General features: G+C 34.6%; 1 protein-coding gene across 7 annotated transcripts in view; it reads left to right on the plus strand.

Moving 5' to 3' along the window:
* The window catches only part of DYNC1I2 (dynein cytoplasmic 1 intermediate chain 2), a 46,131-nt gene extending 20,474 nt beyond the window's left edge, over positions 1-25,657 (plus strand). For 5 of the 7 annotated variants that reach the window (XM_045520914.2, XM_010960677.3, XM_074363886.1 and 2 more), the window contains 11 exons: positions 9,032-9,127; positions 9,341-9,503; positions 9,612-9,711; positions 10,211-10,336; positions 11,222-11,368; positions 11,726-11,839; positions 12,142-12,275; positions 13,151-13,295; positions 21,380-21,520; positions 23,331-23,456; positions 25,013-25,657. In XM_045520914.2, the coding sequence (XP_045376870.1) occupies positions 9,032-9,127; positions 9,341-9,503; positions 9,612-9,711; positions 10,211-10,336; positions 11,222-11,368; positions 11,726-11,839; positions 12,142-12,275; positions 13,151-13,295; positions 21,380-21,520; positions 23,331-23,456; positions 25,013-25,126 (1,406 nt within the window). In that variant the 3' untranslated portion in view covers positions 25,127-25,657. The remainder of the gene's footprint in view (positions 1-9,031; positions 9,128-9,340; positions 9,504-9,611; positions 9,712-10,210; positions 10,337-11,221; positions 11,369-11,725; positions 11,840-12,141; positions 12,276-13,150; positions 13,296-21,379; positions 21,521-23,330; positions 23,457-25,012) is intronic. The other 2 variants (XM_045520913.2, XM_045520918.2) reach the window with 1 other exon arrangement.
* The last annotated feature ends 438 nt before the right edge of the window (positions 25,658-26,095 follow it).

Genomic DNA, 26,095 nt, shown 5'->3' on the forward strand with positions numbered 1-26,095 from the left:
TTAAAAGTTTTACTTTTAGAAGTTATGAAAAGTAAGCTGCATGTATGGTTTCTAATTTTGTTGACATGAATATAAATATTTCAGTTTTCATTTTGTCATTGATATGTGCTGCTTTAGAAGGAGAGAAGCTTAGGAGTGTTCTATTTCTGTGTCATGAGTGTAATTCTTCCCTAAAAGAGAGTGTATCCCATAGTAAATGAAATCATGTTAAATTATTTTCTGTGGAGCATACTGTGTTCTGACATGCTGTCATTGTTATCCATGTTAATGAACAAATCTAGAGCTAATTCGTAAACTTCCTCTTTTATGATCTAAGGGCTGTACTATGTTGATTATATAGGAGCCTTTAATCTGTGTGAAATGGAGGGAAGTATACACAGACGTTGTGTTGAATATGGATTCCTTTGATTCTTAAACAACCAGAAGGAATTACCATTTTCACACTGGGGACTAATTTTCAAAATCTCATCAGATAGCTAATGATTCAGTATAAACTTAGTATGTAGTTCTTATTTTTCCAAGGGAAGCTAATAAATTTACATCAAATAAAGGTTTACTTAAGATCCCCAGTGCAGATTCACAGCTTCTTATCTGAAAGCTTTGGAGCTATATGTATATATTAGAATTCAGAATTTTTCAATGTCAGAAAAGTAATAAAGTACATGTATTTTATTTTATTACATTTACCTTATGTAAATACTCTAGTAGCATCTAGGGCATTAATATTTCAGTAGCAAAAGATATGAATATTCAAACTGAGATAAATAATGATTATTGATAGCTTTACCTCCAGTCATTTCAGGGTTTACCACCAAATGAATTTCGGATTTTAGAGTTGGTGATATTTTGGAATTGTGGGCCTATAATAAATTATCTGTTTACCAATCTGTGCATAAGTATGCCATACTTATGAAATGGATTGTTTGAAATGTAAAGCATCCTGAGGCTATTTTGGATGATGCCTATTGTAATATACCTATAATTATATTTAGCTTCCATTTTAAAAAATAAATTTTTGTAATTATTATAGTACTATTATCATAGAGAATTTAGAAAAGACAAAGGATATAAAGAGGTAATGTCTATGCTGTAACTGTATAACAGCCATTGATAATATTTTGTTTCCAGTCCATTTCCTATGATGGATTTTTCAAAAATTAATATATCTACATGTACACAGACCAAAACACACATTATACTCACATATGGTTTTATATCCTACTTGAAATTTGCATTTTTAATTGCTTATTTTTGACATGCATATAAATTTTAAAATGAATGTGTAAATGTCTTTGAACTAATTTGAATGTATAGTTGCATAGTATAAGACTGGCAGTTTTTCACAAAATTCTTTTTCCCATTTTTATTTTGCAAATAATAAGAACATTTAAAAGATCATGATTTGTTAGATAAGCTGATGACCCAGAAGTTCAATATAAACTGTGTTCTTTTCAGTTTGAAATTATTTGGGGCAAGGATTTTAGCAGCATCATACTTCAGCTTCTTTTCCAAATTTTCTGTGAGTACAGGGACTGTTTCTTCTTTATTGCTGTAATGCCTGATCTGAATAGTGCATGGCGTATGGTAAGTACAAACTCAAATACTTGGTGAAGGAATTGCTTTTACCTGCTCGAGAGAACAATTTATTTACTTGGGATTTTTTTTTCATGCCTTTACTAAGTCACTACTGGGAAAACAGGTTATTTTCAAGAGATAGTACTGCAATATAATTATTGATGAAATTAGGTGAAAAAGAATAATTAGTCTCAGTTCTTGGTTTTAATATGACCATATCATATTCTAATCATTATTTGCTCTTAGATACATAACTGAAACATACCTTCTCCTTTATAACCTTCTTGAATTCCATAATGACATAGTATATACATACGAACATGTGCTGTTATTTTGTGTTCTGTGTATCCCTCTGAATGCTATGAGCAAAACTGAACCTGGTAGCATCTTTCAAATATGTTATCTTAGCTACTTGTTTGTAACAGCTCTTAAAACTTCATGTTCAAATTGATAACTGAAATTTTAATGGCAAGTAGTCTTATTACACATCAGGTATAGTGTAAGGTGCTTTGTATTATCTTAATCCTCTCACCAAACCTTGAGTTAAGTATCGGTTCTACTCACACATGAAGAAGCTGAACCTGAAAGAGATAGTTTATCAAAGGTTACATAGCTAGTAGCTAAGATTCTAAACCAAGTCTGACTGATTCCAAGGTGTGCTTTCTCTCTCCTGCTGCCACAGAAGCAGCACTTTCATGCTTTTATAGCAGTCACCTCTGGTAAGAAATTCAATTTATATTACAATCCAGTGCACATAGAGATAACAGATGTGTACAGATATCCCCCAAATTTCGGAAGTTCACTTCATGCCACTTTGCTTTTATGAAGGACCTATGTTAGTACCTGTTTTTGCCAACCAGAAGAAATCTGAGGGGGATTTTTGCTTTTGCCAAAAAAGACGAAAGAGCTAAAATAGCATTCAGCGTTTGTTTTGCAGCCAGCTGTTACAGAAGTGGCATGCACCCAGAGTAGAGAGAGTGGCACCGCCAAGCATAGCTTTGTATTGCTTCTGTGAGCATCTTTGCTGTATCTCAGTTTGTTTTGTACATCCATTAACAAGATGTTTCCTAAAGTAACTATTTCTTCACTTTCTACCATTTTGACTAAGGAAAGTTTCATAGGATTGTTCCACTTTTGGATAGTGGGGGAAGCTTGTAACTGATAAAAAAGTTTTATCAGTTCTTTTTCTGCTTTTACTTATGTTTCATTGTTTCAATGTTGACCACAACATACTAAATTTATTCATTTAGATCTGTAGTTTGAAAAACACTTCTTTAAAGAATAGCATGGCTTAGTTAACTTATTTATTAATAAATTTGCATCAGGATAATATCATTTTATAGTATTGGCTAAGAGTAATGAATAAGCAGCTTTGATCTTCACAATAGAAGGTAAAAGTGACAAGATCAGTTTCTAATGGATATGTGTGTCTGTATCAGTACCACTACCTTTAAAATTTTCCTGTGTGGACTAGACTTAGATGTTAGTTTTATAAAGGTCCAGTTTATTCATTTGTGACCTAACAAGTATTCATTGATTCTACACGCTTAATGAATATATGTTATATGCTAATTATTTCCTTATTTTTTTTTTAGTTTTAGGTTGAGGTATAGAAGTGAAGGAGAATGAGAAATGTACCCCAGTACCACAGGGCCACCTTTAACGCTGGGAGCTATTTATAAAAATGAGATGATTTCCTTTCTATATCATTACACTTATTTTCGCATCTAGGGCTCTTATATTGTTTCTTTTCCCAATTTGTGGAGGTTTTAGACAGAGGGGAAAAAAAACCCTGAAATTAAGGTTTTATAATGAAAACACTTTGTGCTTAACTATACTTGTACTTGGCCATTGGTTTACTACAGTAGTTCTCAAACTTAGCCTGGTTGGTTCTCATTTAAGAAGTATATAACAAATTCCAAAACTCACCATGAGGCAACATTGCTGAAATCACAGTTTGAGTATAACAGTAAATTAAACTTAGGTAGGCAGTGTAATTAGTGCAGAAGTAACGTGAGTTACCAAACGGAAGACAAAAATTGATCCTAGACTTTTTTCTTCATTTTTTAAAAATGGCTGAATCTGTTCTTTTAAAAAGCAGTTTTTATTCTGCTTTTTTTTTCTTTCATTTTTCCTATTCTAGCCATCTTCTTGCTTTCAAGTTTACTCTGTAAGTTGGAGTACTGTTTCTGAACTGAGATGCTTTACTGTCTTAAAGCACCTACTGTGAATGAGATTGACTAGGAACATGTGACCTCAGTCAATTTCACTCTCAGTAGGTAAAAAAAACTTCTCATGGCAGGACTGTGGTGCCCCCAGATATACTCCTGGAAAAGTTACTTTCTTCCCTTACCTTTTAAAAGTTTTTGACTCTTGAAAATGGCGTTATTTTTTCTTATCTACCTTATCAGTATGGATTTTTTTTGTTGTGATTTTTAGACACAGATTTTTTTAAGAGGAAGAAATTCCAAAGTTTTGAGCTAATCAGCTTGTTTACACCTGAGGAAACAGGCCCAGGGAAGGAAGTTCATTGATGACCCAACGGTCACAGTGTAAGAGAATATCAAGGTTATAACCAGAACCTGGCTTTTGATTTCCAGTGAAGTGTTATTTTTCTTGTATCATTCCACTTCCTTACCTATGTGGAGTTTTGTAGTTATTTTTGGTATTGATTTAGTAATCAGATATTTTTCCTCATGTATGTGTTGATTAGCATTTATAATGTATAGAAAAATGTTACATGTAAATAGCTCTTAATATTTTATTCCATGATCTTAACATTTGGAATCCACACTTCCCAAGTAGACTAAATCCATGGGCCTTCTGGTTAATATCCTTGTCTAAAATGGATTTTTAAAAAAAATTCTGGAGTAAATAACACATTTAATAAATTAATTTTAACCCTCAGAGAATCTGTGAGAATATAAATATAATTGAAAATTGAAGCATTTGTTCTTAATCTCTACTGAAAGACTTTAATCAGCATATCTGAAATTGTGGCCTCAGAAAAATGTAGTATTTATGAGATCACAAATAACAGGATCTGTTAATGATGCCAATACTGCCTAAATAAAAACTGAATTTCACATAAAAAGAGACAATGTAGAGAGACAAAAGCTATGTTAAAGTAAATGGCATAATTAAAGTATTACTCCTTTTCTATTTGTCCCCCGAATTAGCATTAAATCTGTATTCAAAATATTTCCTGACAAAAATTTTCCCTTGTTGAAGATCTAAATTATTAAGGAAATCCAAGTAACCTTACATCTATTCTAGATGTTTTAAGAAAAGAATAAAAGGAGTGGATTCCATTGATACATTCATGAAGTTTTGTCCTAAGATTTTCTTAATATTGATTTTAAAGAGTAAGGTATAAGAAGATGAGATTATGGACAAATGGATTGAAATGAAGTGATTCAAAAGGATGTTAATCCAGAAAAGAAAGGATTATTTCAAAGTAGCAAAGGAAAGTCATATCTATCCTGTATTTTTAAACTAATGATTGAAGCATTTCCCTATAATATTCTCATTTTGTTTGTGAAGTTATTTATAAGTTGAATTTTTATAAAATAAGTCATATTTTTATAGGCAACATATTTATTTTTAGAACTCAGTGGCAACTTCCTTTGTACCATGAATAATCAGACTAGTTTGTAAATTAAGAATTCTTCATAGGATATTAAACTCTTAAAATAAGAGTACACTAGTATGAGGAAACTAGTTAATAAATTTATAGACAACAGATGTATTCCCTAAACAACATTAATGCACTAATGATGGGATTTATTTTTTACTTCATACTGAGAATTGTGGATAAGTGATAGATTAAAAAGTGTCAGTGTTTAGTAAGGATTTCCTAGGATCTTGCATATTATCTGTTAAATGTATTATAATATTTTAAAATAATTCAAAGTGTACTTTGTGGCTTATTCTTAGCTTAGATGTCTCTTAAATGTAATGTGACATACAGATGAGAAAACTTGTTCTAAAGACTTCTTCCTTCAGCTTAACAAAAGCCACCCATTTCACAGATGATTTAACTTTGATTAACCTACTCCATTGTAACAGATTATTCCAACAACTGGAATTTCATTCTTTGGTGTTACTTCTAGATGCAGCTTAATTTACAGAACTGCTTTTCTTTCCATCTCACCAAAATACATCACAATTTTGATGTTAGCTCAGTAAAAATATAGTGGTTCATTAAACCTAGTCTTAGCATTCGTTGTCAAGAGACTTGTCACTTTAAAAGTAACTGCTACTTTTATGCGTTCTTACTGCTCAGTTTATAACCTTAAATCCCCTGTCAGAGAAAGCATGGAGTTAACCACTTAGCATACTGCAATGAATATTCATCAATAAATTGATGTGACATGGCAGTCCTATTTATCAGTCTTCCTGCTCTGTTCCAGTCCTTTTCAGTTTATTATATCTTATCGTGTAGTCAGGACTAGCTCAGAAAGTCTCTAGAATTGTAATACTGTATTTCTGGTCATGTTAATAGTTTTTTAGTAGCTAATTGTATTAGCTTAAACAAGAAGTGTGTTGGTTTCAGGGGAACATTCTCTAATCCGATGTTACTGATGTTAGGCATTTTTGGCAAATATTTGATATATATAGATAACTAGCTTTATAATAATATTCTGTTTTGTACTTTTGAAGAACAGATCTTTTTTTAGTGTTCCTTGAATTTTTATTTAGCTTAGTCATTTTTATGAAGCTTGAGTTTAAGTATCTATCATAGTTTTAAAATCAGTTTTTAATTTATGTAGAAAGGGAGGTATGTACATTCATTATAAAATAAAATGCTGAAAAAAGGTGTTTAAATAGATTATACTCATCATTCAACTAGAACTAAAACAGTCTATATGGGCAAATGCACATGGCAGACGCCATAAAGTAGTCAGGTACAGATCACTGCCTGGCACACTTCATCTGCATTTTACATTTTTTAAGGAAAAGAGTGTCTGTAAGCATGATCTTTTCTGTTAAATATGTAGATTGTGAGGTCACTTAGCATGAAAGTACTGACCATATGCATTATGACAGGAATTTGACACCTGTCATTGGAAATGGTACTTAGAAGCCGTATAATGCAACAAAGTTGAGGGAGGAGCATGTGGTGTGGATAGGAGGCTATAATTTATAATTCACAACGCTTACAGATGACCTGTGCAGGGTGGCTCAAACTCCCCACCTTTGATTTTAGGATTTACATACAGTGAACCCTACTAGGTAAAAAAAATTGATCAGGATAACTGATAGTATTAGCCAAAAATGAAAAAATACGTATTTCAGACTTTTAATTGAAGTAAATATCCTATTATTTCTAAAAGTCAACTTTTAAGTATAGTTAAAGTATTTTATTACATTACACCAGCAAGTGACTTTATGGTAGAATTTCACCATAATGTTTGAGCAGTATAGTATAGAATTGTTACCAGTTATACTGTTTTCAGATTAATAATCTGTTGTATATGAGAATTCATCTAGAAAGGAGTACTGTCTTTCTGTTTCTCTGTGTGATAATTTTGCCCAAAAAAAGGTTTCATTTTTTTTAAATAGCACAAAAGCTGTAATTGGCATGCTTTGTAAGGAAGTGTCAATGTGCAAGAGATTGGCGATCACTAAGAATTCTTTTACGTGTTCTTTCCCCTTTGCACCAACGCCTCCTCAGCGGGGTCACTGAGATCACTAGCTTTTCTTGAAATGGCCATTTTCACTGGCAGGTGCATTATACCCTGTATTTTCAGATTGTTTTTCCATTCTGAATGTTTGGCAGGTTGATTGCTCTGGCTGCATTGACGGAGAAAGGGCTGACAAATGCGGTTGGGCTGGCTGAAAAGACAGTGATTACTGTTTTCCTTTGTGGCTGATTGAGGCCCTTGAAAGGAAAAATTTTAACCTTCACCATTTGGTTCAAAAGTATGAGCATATATTGAAATCATTCGTGCCATTTATCCTAGTTCTGTAAACTTGTCAGAACGTAAAAATCGCTCAATTTCAAGTAATGTAGGATTGGCATACGTCATTATCATTTTGATTAAGTTGGAGATTGTATCATTGTGTGCATTATACAGTGTCATTTAAAGCTTTCTTTCCTACAGGTACAGTTATATTTTTATTGCTTATACTATACAGTTAGAAAGATTTTCAAAGCTCTTCAAACCTAACACTATGTGTGTGGTTTGGCAGCTGGTGTGGCCTACAAGCTGCATTTTGTTTGCAGGGTAAAGGCTTAGCTGTAGGCCTCCTGGGGTGTGGGTAATTGCACAGGCTCGCCATTGGGGAGAGACAGGATTGGAAGCAGTCAAGCGGAAGAATGTTATGCCATCCCATTGCCACCTTGTGCAGAAAGACACAATCCCAGCAGTGCCATCTGGTTGTTGCTATCTAGTCAGCTGGCCTGGCTGCTGGGACCATGACTTGGCAGCTGGTTCCCATCCTTGACCATTCTTTTGTGTATGTCGTATGTGTGTGTGTTTTAGATAATTCTGAAACATGGGTCAGGGAAGTGACTATAACTAACAAGTGAAGTCCCCTTATCGAATGGGCTCTCATTACTTGAGATGCTCTCTGCCGCAGACGCCTGCTCCCATTCCCTTATAGACAAATGATATATCTGCTTAGGCCATAAAAGCAAACATTTTCTTCATAAAAATCCATCTCAGTGTGGAGTGAAATAGAAGGTGGGCAGAGTTGTATGTTCTATAACATTTAAAAATAACTAATTTAAAGTTATTTCCTAGTTCGGGGGTATGAGAGGAGATTTAGTAATTTTTAAAAGTCATAAACATTGTTTATTATCTCAATATATATTTTTATTCAGGTTAAGAAAAAATTATTTTAAGTGCTTATTGCCACATCATATAACGGTAGATAATGAGACCTGTGTTTAAAATGACAGAATAGAAAATGTCTCATAGCTATTATCTTTAAAATTTGCCTCTCAAATAGCAACCTGAGAGTTAATGTAAGCCGTCTTTATGCCATATGAAGACCCATTAGACACTGATGGTTTCGGATCACAAGTAAGCAGCCAGCTCTGTAGGCTCTTTTAGACATTTGATTTTTTTCATTTTGCAGCATTAATGTGTCAGCATGCTACATAAAACTATGTAGGAGTTTCATGTTGTTCTGTCTGGAATGATAAATGCTTGCAAGCTTTTAGAGATTTCCATGAGGACATCATCCTAGTTGCTTATATATCTTATTTCAGTTTATGTAGCTACAGAATTTGATATGACTGTTGCTGAGTTTACCACATAGGTATGTATAAAAACCAAGAAGTCCCACTTAATCCTTTTTTAAAATTGCGTTGATGGAATTTATATTATTTGTACTTGTTCTGTCTTATCAGTGATTCACTTTTGCTTTTATCTAAAGAGTTGTGATACTTTCTGAAATAGTTCAAGAGTTTCATGAAAATAACATTTATGTTATTCTGTTTTTTCAGATGAAGAGGAGGAAGATGACATAGTGACTCCTAAACCATCAATTGAACCTGAAGAAGAGAAAACTTTAAAGAAAGATGAAGAAAGTGATAGTAAAGGTATAGTAAAGAATTTAACTTTTAAAAATTTTGTTGATTCCTGTTAAGATTGCTTTTATTATTTATGTATTAAAGTAGAATAAAATGCTTTAAATCAAAGAGGTGAACCTGCTTTAAAAAAAACGAGAGGCATTCATTGATCCAAATTGTAATAGTAAGTTGACATGATTTGAGTGACATAAATTAGGCTTCAGAAAAACATTTGTCTTCCAGCCCCACCTCATGAGCTGACTGAAGAAGAAAAGCAACAAATCTTACACTCTGAGGAATTTTTAAGTTTCTTTGACCATTCTACAAGAATTGTAGAAAGAGCTCTTTCTGAGCAGATTAACATCTTCTTTGACTACAGTGGAAGGGATCTGGAAGACAAAGAAGGGTAATGTTTAATTGCTAAAACTATGGCTTCCGCAATGTTAAATTACTTTAAGGGTGGGAAGTTATAACAGTTTGTTTTTTATTTTTTGGCTTTGGTCTTTTCCTGTAGAGAGATTCAAGCAGGTGCTAAACTGTCATTAAATCGACAATTTTTTGACGAACGTTGGTCAAAGCATCGAGTTGTTAGTTGTTTGGATTGGTCATCTCAGGTAAATTATAACAAAATTGGTTGCTGTTAACTCATTTTTGAATTATAATAAGCAGGTAGTTTTATTTTAATTATGGAAACTTTGTGTAACTAAATCAATAATATATCATTTAAAATAACAATGGATGATTGTTCTAATGTTATGTTTGTCTTATGTACTTAGGAAGAAAGGATTAGAAACACTGTATTTAAAATTTAAGATTTTATTTATGCCACAGCCCAGTTTTACTAATTTCAGTTGCTCACCAAATCCTTTGGCTAGAATTGCAACACATGTTTTAATTAAATGTTTTAATGTTAAAACATTTTAAATAACTAACTGAACTAATTTAAAGTTGTACTAACATCCCAGTGAGCATAACTCTAGAGATACATTTCTTGGTGAAGTGTTAGGAATTTGTATTTTCAGAATAATTTGGTAAAGACTGTTGAGTAACTAGGAGTGTAAAACAGTTCTTATTACGCATGACATTTTTTCCCTACTTGGTTCTTGTGAGCAGTACCCAGAGTTACTCGTGGCTTCCTATAACAACAATGAAGATGCTCCTCATGAGCCTGACGGTGTGGCCCTGGTATGGAATATGAAGTACAAAAAAACCACCCCAGAGTATGTGTTCCATTGCCAGGTAAGATGGTCTTTTAGCAGTTTTCCCCAAGTTTAGGAATTCACTAATGAGTTTAGACAAGTGCCTTTTTTCTTTTCTTGTCAACAGAATGATTTCATTGGATTGGCATTTACTAAACCACCCTATATTTGCAAACAGATGTTAACAGAAAACTGAAGACTTCTCAGTTCAACATGATCTGCCTTTTCTAGCTTTTCTGACATCTCTTACATTTAATCACACCTAAAGTCCTTTGCAGTTGTGATTTTCTGTTATTGTGATTGATTGTATAAAAGGAATCTTTTATAAAGTGTCTTTTCTACAGGGATTTTCTCAGGAACTTATTTGCTGAATATACAATTAGATGGTTGGCCCACTGAATTACTTAAACATGGCCCGAGGAGTTGGAACTAGATAGTTTTAAGTAGAAACATATGTTTGAAGTAGGAAACAGATGCAGATTTTTAAAGTGGATTTAGTGGAAAGTTAGAATTTGCAAGCCTTTCTGGTTGCATAAGTTATAATCTTTTAATAATATCGTAATTCTGCAAAAACACTTAACTGAATCAAAACTAGCATATACTCTGTTGTCAGATTACTGTCAGAGGCTAATGCAGAGCCTCAGTTATCTTTTCATTTAATACTGTAATCAAATAAGTTTTTGCTTTCTTCAATGAATTGCTTAAACATATTTATCTGAACAGTCATTAGATTTGACTTTGAAGCAAAGCTATTCTAAAGATGTATTTTTATATTCTAAAACAAACTGAAATTTTTAAGTGGATTTATTTTCTGGTTTCCCCTTACAGTAAAGGGGAAAAGGTTTTGGATATAGATTTATTTTTTTATAACTTGTCATGCTTCTTCCATTTGAACCTTAAGTATAAAAATCTTGCTTATTTGCAGTCAGCTGTTATGTCTGCTACATTTGCAAAATTTCATCCAAATCTGGTTGTTGGTGGTACATATTCAGGTCAAATTGTGCTTTGGGATAACCGTAGCAACAAAAGAACTCCAGTGCAAAGAACTCCACTGTCGGCTGCAGCACACACAGTAAGTAAAGAGGTTATTTCCATTAGATTTCTGTCCTCCTTCATGATAAAATACTTGGTGGTGTCTATCATAGTAGTCTCAAAATGTGTTTCCTTTGATGTGTGAATGAATTCCTCATCATTAGCAACCAAGAATGAAGGCTTTTTTTTTTTTTTTTGAATCTGTTTTATTAGAAATTCATCTCTCTTCTGAGATAATCTGTTAATCAACAGAATAGCATCGGACTTCACATTAAAAATGCCCTCAAGTTATGAGACTGTTTGGATATGAAACTGAATACCTATGATTATATGGTAAAAATTATTTCTTTTTTTGGTAAGATAATCCCAGAAACTTCTTTACTGTCTCTTTCTTTAGCATCCTGTCTATTGTGTAAATGTTGTTGGAACACAGAATGCTCACAATCTGATTAGCATCTCTACTGATGGAAAAATTTGTTCATGGAGTCTGGACATGCTTTCCCATCCACAGGTAGGTTAAACTTGAAAAACTGAACATTTGAGGCAAATGTTGGGTTTTTTTTTTTAAGTCTATATAAACCCTAGCTTATGTTGTTTATAAATATTTTATAGTAACAGTTTATAAACCTAAACATGTATTAAAAATAGTTTGTGATATAGATACTTTACTTTCAAATCTGTTTCAGTTAGTCAAACTAAATTTACATAAATAGTATAATAAAAGAATTATTTACAAACTAAGACTAGAAATTTTTCTTTAAAAAATTAAAAATTACAAATTTACAAAATAATGTCAATTTTCTTATTATGTAGGATAGCATGGAATTGGTTCATAAACAGTCAAAGGCAGTAGCTGTGACATCTATGTCTTTCCCCGTTGGAGATGTCAACAACTTTGTTGTTGGGAGTGAAGAAGGTTCTGTGTACACAGCATGCCGCCATGGCAGGTAAATCTAAACTGGAATTTGCAGTTATTTAAAATTCTCTCTTGAATAATCTCATTAAAACAAATTGCCTCTTATTCAAGTAGAAATCTGTCCTAGAGCCACTCGTTATTTGTGTCAAATTATTTAAGCTCAGGCATATAAAATTAAAACTTAAATACTTTTTTTAAATGAAAGGTTATTTTGGATCATGGTGTGTTCTGGATTTTGAGGCTTGTGGTATGTTGTGATTTTTTTAAGTGTGCACATGTTCACAGGAGTTAGTTGAAGGAAATTACAAATACAAAATGCACATGCCATGTATTGACCTTTAAAGTTGTAAATTAAGATTTTTCAGCCAGTTTCCCATTTCAGTTTATTTGGATGTTGAGCCTTACTTCAGTCCCTCTGATAATTGTACAGTAATGTCACGTACACATTTTAAATTGACTAGTATTTCTCCTGCTGTTCAATCTGTTTTGAAATTGTCTAGCTGTACCTTATCAATTGCTTCCTTAAAAAAAAAAAATTGAATGTCCAGATTTCATCTCAAATACAGATCACCTCCACTTTAAAGCTTTTGATTTAAAAGTAGCCAGATTTTCTCTGTTCCATGTAGCATCCCTTTGTCTCCATTCCATCACCTCAGAACCTCAGATATTAGACTTTTGAGTTCTGTCATCAATAGCATGATGTTTATGGTTCCAAAATGTACTTACTGCTCTAGTAGTTTTATCAAATCTGGATGGAGTAATACTCAACAGAAGTTATTCTGATGTGTTATGAGCACAGAGTTAAGTTGAAATTATGTCAAAGTGTAATAAATAAGCCCATAACATGTATTTATAAGTGGTCTACCTACAAGAGATTTCCCTAACATTTTCACTCTTATGAAATAGCAAAGCTGGAATCAGTGAGATGTTTGAGGGACATCAAGGACCAATTACTGGCATCCATTGTCATGCAGCTGTTGGAGCAGTGGACTTCTCACATCTTTTTGTCACTTCATCATTTGACTGGACAGTAAAACTTTGGACAACTAAGGTATTCAAAAACATGTCTGCTCATGTGCTCAGATTTCTGACACAAGGTGGTGCTCTAATACTACATGCGAAAGACAAAAAGCCTTCTAATAGCTTAGAATGATTTACTGATAGATCACACTCAGTAAGTTACACAGAACATGAGTGAGCAACTGGATGTTGTAGTTTTTCTTAAAAGTATGCTGACAAGTGTAGTAACCCCACATATAACCAAGACCAGTCTTCCCACCACTTCAGGCTTTTCAAGCACAGAACTGCTTACCCTAAACTGAGCTGAGGGAAAAGCCCCTGAGGAGCTCACGTGGCACTCACATAGCTGTCGTACAGCCCGGTACAAAAGCTGTGCATTTGCTATTTGGGGAGCCTTTAGAGGCCGTTCAGAACTGTAGTGGCTCACAGAACTGCTGGAAACTGGAGAAAAGCCATGAACACTGATGTACAGTAGTCCCGTACAATAAAGCTATACATAATAAACTTCAGTTATTAAGAAAGTATTGTGTAAATAACTCTATGTAAATACATATTTTTTTGTTTTCCACAATAAATATTTTGAGTAGTTTGGGTTTTAATGAGCTTCAGAAAAGGCATTTATGTTACAAAGTGCTTCCTGGTCCTCTAGCACTCCAGATAAATGTGACATTGCCCTGCCTCATTGCAAGTCTCAAAGCAAATCCAACTAGGGGACGTTTCTTCCCATGATAGGCCTTGTAGTTTCATTTGACCCCATTTAAAAATTAAAGTGCCTTGACTTTGCTATCTAGCTTTTCTGCAGTGTTAACGTTGTTGCTGGCAAAGCTGCATATTTTAAATATCAGATCTCTTTAAATTTTAAGCTGTATTTTTTTCATGTTTCCATCTGTCTTTTTCTAACATTATTTAATTCTTCAGTTTCTCCGAGAAAACCTAGTTCTCTTAAGAGATACTCATCACTATTACAGTGAACTCATATTTGATTATCAAATGCTGGCCTCAGAAATCTGGGATGAACTCACTATTTACTCTTGCCCTTTCTTGATGCTTTCTTTCAGTCTAGTAGGAAGTGAGTTAGAAAACTTTGCTTCTAAAAGCTTGCCTTTTAAAATTGAGTGTTTTCAGGTTTGGCATTAATTAGTAGGCATAAAAATAGCTCTTAAGTCTAATGAAGGAAACATATAAAAAGTACTTAACACAGTGTCTAGCACTTAACAATTGTCATTCCGTTCCTCCTCTTCCCCTTCATGGGGATCAGACAGAGCCTGAATGCATTTTCTGTTTTCTTTCCTGGGTTGTTCTTGAAATTTTGTTCTTTGAATAAGGTTTTTGCAGTGGAAAAAGGAAAAGGAAGAAGATTCTCACAACCAAAAGCAAAGAAGTGCATAATCCAGCTAGTAAAACCAAAGCAAGATACACAATTAGATGAGGCCAACTAGTTCTCTCTAGACTGCAGGCAGCCATGTAAGTGGCTAGATTTTTGGATGTGCTTTCACTTTAGTAATCCTTTATATAGACACAGGAGGTGTTACAGCTTTCTTAGATTGTTGGCCAGTTTCCTTTTTCAGTAATTGAAAAGAATCTTTTGTCTGTTTGTAGATTTATTATGATTTTTGATATCTCAGGGCTTCAGTTTGCCAGCCTTCTTTTAGCTTTAAATTTAACGCTTCCATTCATTACCAAACTGGACTGGAAAGTGGAGAGTTCATCTTGCCTAAACAAGAACAGAACTTCTATCTGTGATAGCAGACTGATTGATGCTTGCTTTTATGGTACTACACAGCTGGTTGATTGGTGGTTGATAATTTTTGTTCTTGTATTTTGCTGTATTCACCGTAGAACTGCCTTCTGAATAAGAGTGACAGGCAGGCGTATCTCTTTGTTAATTGGGCTAGGCATTGCATCCTTCTGTGAGCTTCCTGTAGAAGACTCATTTATTCATTCAGCCATGATACGTGGAGAGCCCCCACGCACATACATACATAGCTCTCCGATGTTAATGGCCGAAGGATGGGCCGACCCAGAACAGGGTGTTGTTATATATGCCCGAGAGCCCTCTAAAACTTTTATCAGAAGAATTACCTTTTATTCTAACTTTTCTACACACAAGTAGTTCTACTCTGTGAAGGATGAGACAGCAACAATCTGTTACTGTTTTTTTAATCTGGCCGTATGTGGCTCCCAGTGTCATTGTTTCAGTCTTGGATTTATGCTTTATAGTTAATTGTGTTGCTGGTATTCATTTCTACCCTGCCAAAAACTTGATACAGACTCTGCTTTACAACACAATAGTGTGAATGACAGGCAAGGTTTTTAAATAATTTCATCTTAAAAGCATTGTTCCAATTCCATTTTAGTCTTTTTAAACGAGTATCTTCACATTCATGAATTTAACAAACTTTAAAGTTTTTATTATCTGCCTCTACTTTTTTAGTGTTTTCTGACTCTAGGGTTTGAGCTCCCGTAAACTGAAAGAATGAATCATTTGATATTGCTTTATCTTTGTATCCTTTAAGCTCTGGCTCTGCCCCAATAGCAAAACAAGTTTGTTCTTTTTCTCCCTTTCTATAAGTCCTCCAAAAAAAAAATCCCTAGAAATCTCAATTTGGTACTGACTCAGATTTAGTTTAAAGTAATTTACTTCTGTAGTCTGCTTCTAATTTTTGCCTAGTCAGGAATTTTTAATGCAGTGACAGAGTTCTGGATCATCAAATTGTTTTCATTACTTTTTTTGAACTGAGTTATTCTTAGTAAAGATGATAAACCAAGACAGAAGGTTTTCCACATTGGTGAAGTTTAATTTAAACCAACCAAGACATTGCTTCTAATACATTTGGAGAATACTGTTAACTTTTCAAAATACTAAATTTGAAAATTCACAACAGAAGCATTTTGGCAGGCCTGAAAAATGGTAGGAAAAATACATGAGGAATAGAAGTTTCTTAAAGGTAACCTGAGGATTCCATAAGAGCTTGAGTAGGATTAGACTTGGTAAATGAGCTTATTGTTCCAACCACATGTAACCAACTGGTTACAGATTACTCTTAAAATGTAAGAATTATTATTTGGGGAACAAAATGTTTTAATGTATGCTCAGTATATTTCAGAACAAATGCCTTTCAGAACCATGTTTAGCATGAAGTGACAAAGTTATGATCATTAATGTATTTCTTAGAATCATTAATGTAGTTCTCAGACTTTTGTAGCCCATATACACCTTAAAATTTTTTTTCACAATTTCTGATGTCTTAAATTCTCCTTATTTGAATAGCTTACCTGTTTAACTCTTAGAGAATACCAGCATTAAAATAAGGTTAAAGAGATGTTACTGATGCTTATAATAGCAACTATGTACATATTAGACAAATTAAAAATTTAAAAATGCTTGATGCTTTGAAGTTAGGGTGTTTCTTGGGGAGTGCTGACTGACCATCAGGTCCCAGTCCTCTGTGGCAGCATTTCCCACAGTAACTTGCTGCTGGCTAGTGTCCAGCCTACCCTTTGCATATTCAGAAACCCAGTTTTGTCAGTCTACTAGAGTTGATTATCTGGGGAGTGCTGACTAGAACTCACAGGCTCCTAAGACACTGAATCATTGGAGAAGGTCAATTTATTAATTTAGAGTGAGAAACAACTGCCAGAAGGCATAGATACTCATGCTGACCTGACCAACTCACTGTTTCGCTGTAGACAACCCACATGGGAAGCCAAATTATAATCAGAAGGTTGCTTAGTGAGCAAGGAATTGGAACAAAAGAAGTTTTCTAATTTGAATGTTTAATGGCATCAAGCAAAGATAGTCTGATTCATTCATCCTCACATAGAGATAACCTTACCATGGGTGGTAATTCTCAGAATCCGTTGGCTGAGGCTCTTTTCCTGAAGCACTGTTGAATTGGGTACTATCTTCATTTTTCTTGTAAGACTGCTTCTTTATATTTCCATTGCTTTTAATAGACACATATTCCTTCTCAAAAAGTTAGTATCTTCAGTCAGGTTATATAGAAAGGTATTTCTGACCTTGGAATTACTTCTTTCTAAGGAGAATCTGTTTATTTCTGTTCTGATTCAAGTGAGGACGTATTTATTTCCCAGTTATCTGGAGAGCACCTTATTGTTATGTTCATGTATTTACTATAAGGGACTCTTTTGATTATTAATCTAGAACTTCCCAGTTACCCCAGAAAAATACAGAATTACTGTCTTAGTTTCCTGTTTGCCCTAATAAAGTGCCACAAACTTGGTGGCTTAAAACAATGGAAACTTATTCTCTCACAGGAGGCTAGAAGTCTGAAATCAAGATGTTGGCAAGGTTGGTGACTTTTGGAGTCCCTGAGGGAGAATCTGTCCCTCTGTTCTGTGCCTCTTTCCTAGCTTCTGGTGGTGGCCAGCAATCCTGGTGCTTTTTGGCTTGTAGCTGTGTCAGTCCAGTCTCTGCCTGTCATCTGGTGGCAATTTCTGTCTTGTCTAAATTTTTCTCTTTTATTTTAAGGCGACAGTTATGCTAGATTTAGGGCCTACTCTCAGCATATAACCTCAGATTAATTTGATTACATCTGTAAAGCCCCCTTTCTCAAATACTGTTATATTTAACATCTGGGATGGACATTGGGGATGGGGGGTGGGGCACGGATGGGTGACACTGTTCAACCTAGTACCTAACTGTAAAGAACTCAGAAAAAGTATGTAAAAAGTCTTGTCCTTTGACCATACTGTGTTTATTTTCACCACTGTACTGCGGTAAGCTGCCTTTGATTATTCAAATGCTGTCTATCACTCAAAGAAGCCCTTTGTTTTGATTCATTCTTTGGGCAGATATGTTTACAAACCCTTTTTTTGTAAGAACTAGAGTTGCAGCGACCTTTAGACATCACCTAGTTCAGCAGTTCTCAGTTTTGGTCACATGAGAATCATCTCGGCACTTTTAAAAACTTTTAGTGCTCACCTGGCGTCCCAGGCTGATTAAATCAGAATATCTACGTAGACCCAGGCAAGACAAAATTTTTTAAGTCCCTCCAGAGTTAGGGGGATTACAGTGTATACTCAAGATTCCGAACCACTGATACAGAATCTTTGTTTTCTTAATAAGGGTATCGGGGCCTGGAACGATGAGACAGCTTCTCCAAAGCCTTAAAACTAGTTATCGGTTGCTCTGTAATTCCCATGCCCTTGTTCAGCTCTTCACCATGGTCTCTCTGCCATGTAGGCAGTTTTCTTCAAGTTAAGAAAGAATATTACTATTAAAAAGTACTTTAAATGATCCACTTGAGATTTTGATTGCAGTATCATATATAAAATTAACGTATTATAAAACAATGTTCGGTGATATGTGTGTGTGCTTTATTTCTCTTTGAGGGGGAAAATTGTTAATTCTTGGATGACTATGTTTTTTAAATTAAACTTGAAAAAAAATCACAAAAAGTTTCTAATCACATTTTAAAAATTTGGGAACATGTTGCCATTTATTATGTTTTTATTTTTAATACAATCTTTTACCCAGTTATAATGCATCCTGCTTTTTTCTCTGGCTGCATCATAGTCCACTGATTAGATGAAATATTCTATCTAATGATTTCTGAGGTATTTAGCAATCTTCTTTTTCATTGTAAATATAATTTTTAATATAAGTTTTAATGTTAATTTACATATAACATTTTTCATATTTTATAAAAATGGAATTACATAACATGTACTTATTCATGTCTGGCTGTTTTGCTCAACATTATGTTTGTGAGGGTCATTTATACTGTTGAGTGTAGTTGTAGATTGTTCATCCTCTCAGCTGTCCTGTTAGTTTCTTACAGTCTGGATTTTGCATTCTTATGGAATTGTTCATATTATTGGCTATAGTTGTAGACTGTTTACAGTTCTGTAAAGAGAAGCTGACCCCCTCATGAATCACTCGGTGTCCCCTAGTCCTGACGTTGATGTCTCTTTGATTGTTTTGGTCGTCTGAGTCTCATTCTGCAGTAGATTTCGCAGGAGGTGGTTGCTGGTGCATTATTCCTGTATTCACAAGTGCATCTGTTTATGAAGGTCAGTTTGCCAGTATATAAAAGCCACAATTTGCCTTTTTTTTTTATTACCTTAATTGTGTTACTCTGTTGTGTTCTGGCAAAAGGCATTGCCAGAAAGTCAGATGAAAATCTGATTTTCTTTGCTTTGCTCATGAATTGGTCTTCTTAAAAAATCTAGGTGTTCAAATGATTTTTTTTTAAGGGGTCCATTTTCCTAGATACATAGAATACTCTTCAATATGTAGTTTCAAGCTGTCTTTTATTTTAAGAGAGTTCTCTTAAATTATTATTTTTGTGTTTGTTCTACAATATTGCTTTGCTTTTCTTTTTTAGAGCCTATTACAGATCTTTGTTAATCTTTTCTGTGACTTTTTAAAAAATTCACTTTATCTCTTCTTTCTTTTTTAAAATAACAGTATTATTGAGATACAATTCATATACCATAAAATTCACTCTCTTAAAATGTGCATTTTAAAATGTAGTAGTTTTTAGTTTCTATTACAGCCATCCTGGTGGTGTGAAAATATCTCCTTGTCATTGTGATCTGCATTCTCCTGATGGATAATCATGTTGATAATCTTTTCAAGTGCTTATTTGTATTTGGAAATCTTCTTTGGAGAAATCTCTGTTCAAATCCTTTGCCTAATTTTTAATTGGGTTGCCTAACTTTTTATTAAAGTGTTGTAAAAGTTCTAGATACAAGTCACTTATCAGAGATGTGATTTCCAGACATGTTCTCCCATTATATAGATTGTCTTTTCACTTTCTTGGGGGTGTTTGAAGCAAAAGATACTCAATTTTGATATAGCCCAATTTATTTACTTTTTATTTCTTAATTTTTTGGCCATTTGTGCTTCTGTTTTCTCATATAAGAAACTATCGCCACATACAAGGTCACAATGATTTCTCCTATGTTTTCTCCTTAGTTTTATAGTTTTACTTCTTAAATTTAGATCTAAGATATATTTTGAGTTAATTTCTATGTATGGTGTGAGGAAGGAGGGGTCCAGCGTCATCCTTTTGCGTGTGTATATCCAGTTGTCCCAGCATCATTTGTTGAAAAGAGTATTCTTTCCCTTGTCATCACATTGTTACTAAAGATCTGACATACTAACTTTGTGTGATACTGGACTGCAGTTCTTTTTGTTGCTTATTGTCTACTAGTGAAATGAGTTTTTCTCTACTTTTAGGAGAGGGGGAATGGGCAGATAGCTTTTCTAGTGTCATTGTCTAGATTAAAGCTCTCTCTTCTGTGTTTTTTGCAAAGTGGATATGTATCTATCTATCTTGTACTTTCTGAGAGGTACCTTTTCTGTTCCTCTCCACCACCTTTATTTGAATCTTCTCTCTTTCCTTTGTCCCTATTGTGTTGTATTCCACAACTTGGATTCTACTCCCAGCAGTTTCTTTTCAGTGAGACTTTTATCTTGAAAGGGAGTTTTGGTTTGTTAATTTTGTGAGCTTACCAGGTTCAGACTGCACCATTAGACCTGGCTTATATCACACTGGAGTCTGCTTGTAACTATTTATAAATGGAATTGTCTTGAACTCCCTGTCCTAGTCTCTGCTGCTGTTCTCACACTGGCCCCCACCCTGTCCAGTGAGTGTCTGCCGTTGACTCTGAGGCTCTTCTCCAGCTGTCAGAAGCCCTCGTGCCTTCCCATACTTCTTCCCACACAGATGTACTGTGAGGATGTCGCCGTTGTTAGAGGTCTCTTTCCACCTGCTTATGTTTGCAGCTTTGTCTCTTGGTTTTGTTGTAGATGTTGTCTGTGAATCTCTGGTTCTGCTATCCCCATTGCTTTGTCTGGGTTTATGGGGAGGTTTAGAGGAGACTCCAAAAGTCTTCCCAGAATCCTGTCATTGATCAATGTTTTTTAAGCACATTTTATTCCTTTTTAAAACTGTTTGGTGAATACAAGTTAAAAAGAAAATGCAGTCCAGTTGTTGGTTCTTAGTTCATAATTCCAGGTAATTGTGTAGTAAAACAAATTACAGGAACTTTTTCTAGGCTGAGTTAAATATCATAAAATGTTGTCATACCTGTTGAATGTACATTATATTTTGACTGTGCTAAAAGTCAACTTTTCCCTTTCAGAATAACAAGCCTTTGTACTCATTTGAGGATAATTCAGACTATGTTTATGATGTTATGTGGTCACCCACCCACCCAGCCCTGTTCGCCTGTGTGGATGGCATGGGAAGGCTGGATTTGTGGAATCTCAATAATGACACAGAGGTGAGCTGGAAGATAACAAAAATTGCACTGAAAAATAGAAAATTGGAGATTTATTGAATAATTTGTGAAATTCCTTTTATCCCAAGGAATGTAAAAGGGCTCTGTGATTGTAGCTTCATCACAAAGAAACCAAATAAGCTTTGTACCCTAAATAATAAACAGCATGCTGTGCAGAACTGAAGGGAGAAATAATGTTGCCAAGAGCACTGGGGCATTTCCTTTTACTTCTGAGAGGCACTATCATGTCCCTAGTGTCCTGGCAAAGTCTCATTCACAAGGCAACTGGGATATCGTTCATTCATAGGCTAGAAAGCAGGTAGTTTCAGACTGTGGATGTATGTTAACCTTAATTCTGAACTTCTGAATTCTCTCTTAGCCTTGATAGAACCTGTATGTCATCCATAAAGATTAGTCTTAGCCACCTTACTTGAATGTAGGAAAATGTATTCTGATGACATGTTCCATGAAAGATTGAAAACAGTGTTACTGTAAAATGAATATAGAAACCATCAAAAGATTTCCTGATTGCTATACTGATATCGCTTACTGGCAATGAAATTTCACTGCAGCTATTATTATTTCTGATCATGTTTATTTTTACCAATGTAGAGAGGCTTAAAGTGTTGTTAGAGTTCTGTATTTCTACATGATAGTAAAAAGTAATTTCTACATGATAGTAAGAAAGTTTCTTGGTGCCTCCTCCCAAAACCGACTCTTTCCTACAGCTCTTCATATTTCTAGTGGCAAGTGTCCAAAATCCCTTGAAGTGAAATAGTTGAAAATACAGGACAAAGAAGTTACATATTGGAAATGTAAGAATTTTAATGCTTGTTTAGTAGTTCAAGGAGGAGCATTCACTAACTGCTCGGAAAAGGTATTAAGCCCTGGCTAGATGATTGGACTTGATTATACATTTCTAACTACCTAGAGTAATACCAATTTTATTTTCCTATTTTGGATTTTTGTGTTAGACATGTGTGTTACAATTAAATTGGGATCTTTCCTGTAATCACGAATGCAAAGAATATATCCAAGTTATACTTTTTCTCTTACAACAATTTTGACATTCTGGAGGGTTAAATAAATCATTTGGGGATGACTGGTGTCAGAAGGATTATTTTTAATCAGATTTCAAAAAAATTTTTTTTAATGTTATTGTGATTCTAGTCTGAGTCAAACACTGAATGTTTGCTCTGCATGTGGCAAATAACCTCTTTTCCCTCAGCATAGGAGATGTACAGTCAGATTCCAAGGTGATTGTACTGGTGCCATCATCCTGCCATGCTCCAGACAGTTCCTGGGAACTAGGGTTTTGAACAGACCCATACTGCACCTTCAGTATGAACTGTCTCTAGGAACTGTGGGTCAAATCACAGGTTGTAGCTGACAGAGATGCAAGCTACAAAAGTAATTCCTGTCCTCTAAAATTGAACCATAATCTGTTTATGAAGGCTTTTGTGATGTTTCTTTAAATGAGGTTTTGGACATCTGTTTTCAAACAGCTTGACTTCTTAAAGAAGTTAAAACAACAAGGGATCCTTTATTAAAGAGAAGATCTTTCAAAATGATGTATCCAGTCATGTGAAAATTTCTTTACATAAGGGCTTATTTTCCCAAACCACTTACAAGGGTTGACTACAGTGTCATTCAGAATGTATCACTGAACAGGAAGAAAGTTGGGAAAACTCTTTATCTATCTTCATCTTTGTTTTAAAAAAGTAACCAGATTGAAGAAAGAATTACTGTTTTACATGTTTATAGAAATCCTGATGAAACTTTTAACACTGCCCTATATTTTAAATGACTCTAGGTGCCAACTGCCAGCATTTCTGTGGAGGGTAATCCTGCTCTTAATCGTGTAAGATGGACCCATTCTGGAAGAGAGATTGCCGTGGGTGATTCTGAAGGACAGATTGTTATATATGATGTGGGAGAGGTATGGGGCTCACTGCCTATAATTTTGACACATCTGTTTAGCTTTCACAGCATTGTAGCAACAGTATCTGTGTGGCTAAAACTAGTCTTTGAAGTTTATGAATTGTATAAACCATATGATTGTAGAGATAAAACTTATTTTCACCACAGAAGCAACTCTTGAGATTAATTTTCTTTCTAACTGGATGTGCTGTGTCCCCATGCAACAGATTTTGAGGGTAATAATCGTATGTTGGGCAGTACCTTCAAGCATGCATGGCTGGAAATTAGAAATTCTACAGGCAGAAGAAATTTAGAGTTACAGTTGGACTTCGGGGCTTTATAGAATTGACATTAAGATTTTATTTTTCTGCGTTTGTAGATTTGTTTGGGCCAGGTAGTGGAAATCAAAAGTATTATCTTTTGAGAGTTATCTGATGACTGTGTGAAATGTGACTCCTGACTCCTTGAGTCTTGTTGCAGAACCATTATGATTAAACCCAGCAGGCTGAGTTGCAGCTCTCTCATCTTTACTGCTTGAGTTGATCGTATACAGTGCCCAAGAGTGATCTCTTCCGCTTTAGCCCTTGCCGGCACCGTGGTCACTTTCTTTTGCTGTGCCTTATTGTTCCTCGTCCTCTCAGGAAACCCCACAGCCTCTACCAATGGAATCTGGAGGGCGGTAGACTGAATCATTTAGAGCAGCCAATTGAACCGTCTGCACAGATGGACTTGCCCTGTATCTGTACTGTCCAGTATGGTAGCTGCTAGCCACATTTGGCTGTTGAACACTAAAACTGTGTCTAGTAGAACTGAAGAACTGAATTCTTAATTTTATTTAATTTTAAGTAATATAAATGTAAACAGTCACGTGTCTGGTAGCTACTGTATTGGATATCACAGCCCAATCTAGTCTAAACTCATGTGGTAGATGTAGAAGCAGGCACATCCATTTACTACACTGAATGCTTTGTGCCCTAATATGGCAGTGTCAGATTCCGCCTATATTATGACAGTTGTCAGAAACGTTTGATCATCGACTGCTGTAGGCACAAGCATCACAAGCCACCTTTCCACTTTTGCTGTTGGTACATCACTAAAGTGGTAAAGTTGTATACCTTTTGATGAAGAAATGAAGATATCTAGAAAGGTTGTCTTACATTCCGAACAAAAATAAATATTTAAAAGAAACCAGCTCTCATGAACCCATGCTTCAAAAACGATTTCGTACTAGGAATGGTGCAAGAAGTAAAAAATTGCAAGGAATTCCAGCCCATCAGCAAAATCCATGAGATGCTGCATAGGAGTTATACTTACAGAGCATCATTGTCATTCTCTTTTGCATGGATAGTGATAATAGCAAAGTCATTTCTGAAGCTGTCACAATACACTTCACAAACACTGTCTTTTGTTTGGAAATGTTATAAATCATTAGAATAGTCTGTGTAATTATGGAAAGGCCATTCAGGTCAATTATTACTTTTTAATGAAAAAACTATTTGAAAACAAACTGAATAATAGTGGGTAAGATGATCTTTTATTTCAGTGTACATAAAACATTGTATTTTTCTTTAACAGCAGATTGCTGTCCCCCGAAATGATGAATGGGCACGATTTGGCCGAACACTTGCAGAAATTAATGCAAACCGAGCAGATGCAGAGGAGGAAGCAGCTACCCGAATACCTGCTTAGCTCCTGAAAAGAGAATATGTAGCCTTAGTGGATTTGGGGAAGACTAAGTAGATCCTAAGATTATTTGCATGCTCCTGTCTGAATGATAATTAAAAGGAAATTTCGGGGATTAAAGTGTGGATATAATGCTGCAAGCAAATCTGACAGTGTCCCTTTTTATATAACATGCATCTTGTTTTGGATTTGTGTCATTTTTAATACAGCTGATTGACTTTCCAGAATGCAGCCTTTTCTGAATTCTTATACACCGGTGTATATTTAGTATTATTCTTTTTGAATTCTTTTCAACGTGTAACACTATTTACAGTTATTTCTAAGAGCACAGATTAAATAAGTTCTGCGTATTTTTAAATAATCACAATTCCCTGTTATACTGGTAATGGTCTCACTAACCATAATATGTAGGAACATTGTTTATTCTTAGCCATAGCATGCATACATCTATCCAGTTCTATTCTGACATTCTTTTTTCTCTATAATTCATGTGATAACTATCCATAAATAAAAACAAATATGCTTTAACTTTTCAAATTTTCATTTTGATTTACTCCTTGCAATTAAAAATTTCCTGTCTTTTATAAAGTGTCGTTTGTTCATATCTTTAAGCTCCTTTTGTAAGCAGCCACCTCAAATCTCGTAAAATTTTGTGCCTTAAATACACCATACCATACAGTATACTGTAGATTTCCCAGTGTATTATGAACTGATGTTTAGATAATCTGTCAGTGAAAAAAATTTCTCCTAGGTTAATTTTTGTTTTACTCCCTTATTTTATTTCCATCTAAGATACATTTAAAGAGTAAACAGAAAGCTGCCTATTATTTTCAGAGTGAGATTACTAGTATGTGAGCCCTCTGAGACTGAAACTGCCTTTGAGAGAAATTGATTTCATGCTTGCAGTAGCCATGAAGGAAAGTGCTTAAATGAATTTTGTCATTGAATCAACTCCACATCTTGAAATCTGTTACC

Source organism: Camelus bactrianus, chromosome 5, assembly GCF_048773025.1.
Source record: "Camelus bactrianus isolate YW-2024 breed Bactrian camel chromosome 5, ASM4877302v1, whole genome shotgun sequence".
Taxonomy (NCBI): domain Eukaryota; kingdom Metazoa; phylum Chordata; class Mammalia; order Artiodactyla; family Camelidae; genus Camelus; species Camelus bactrianus.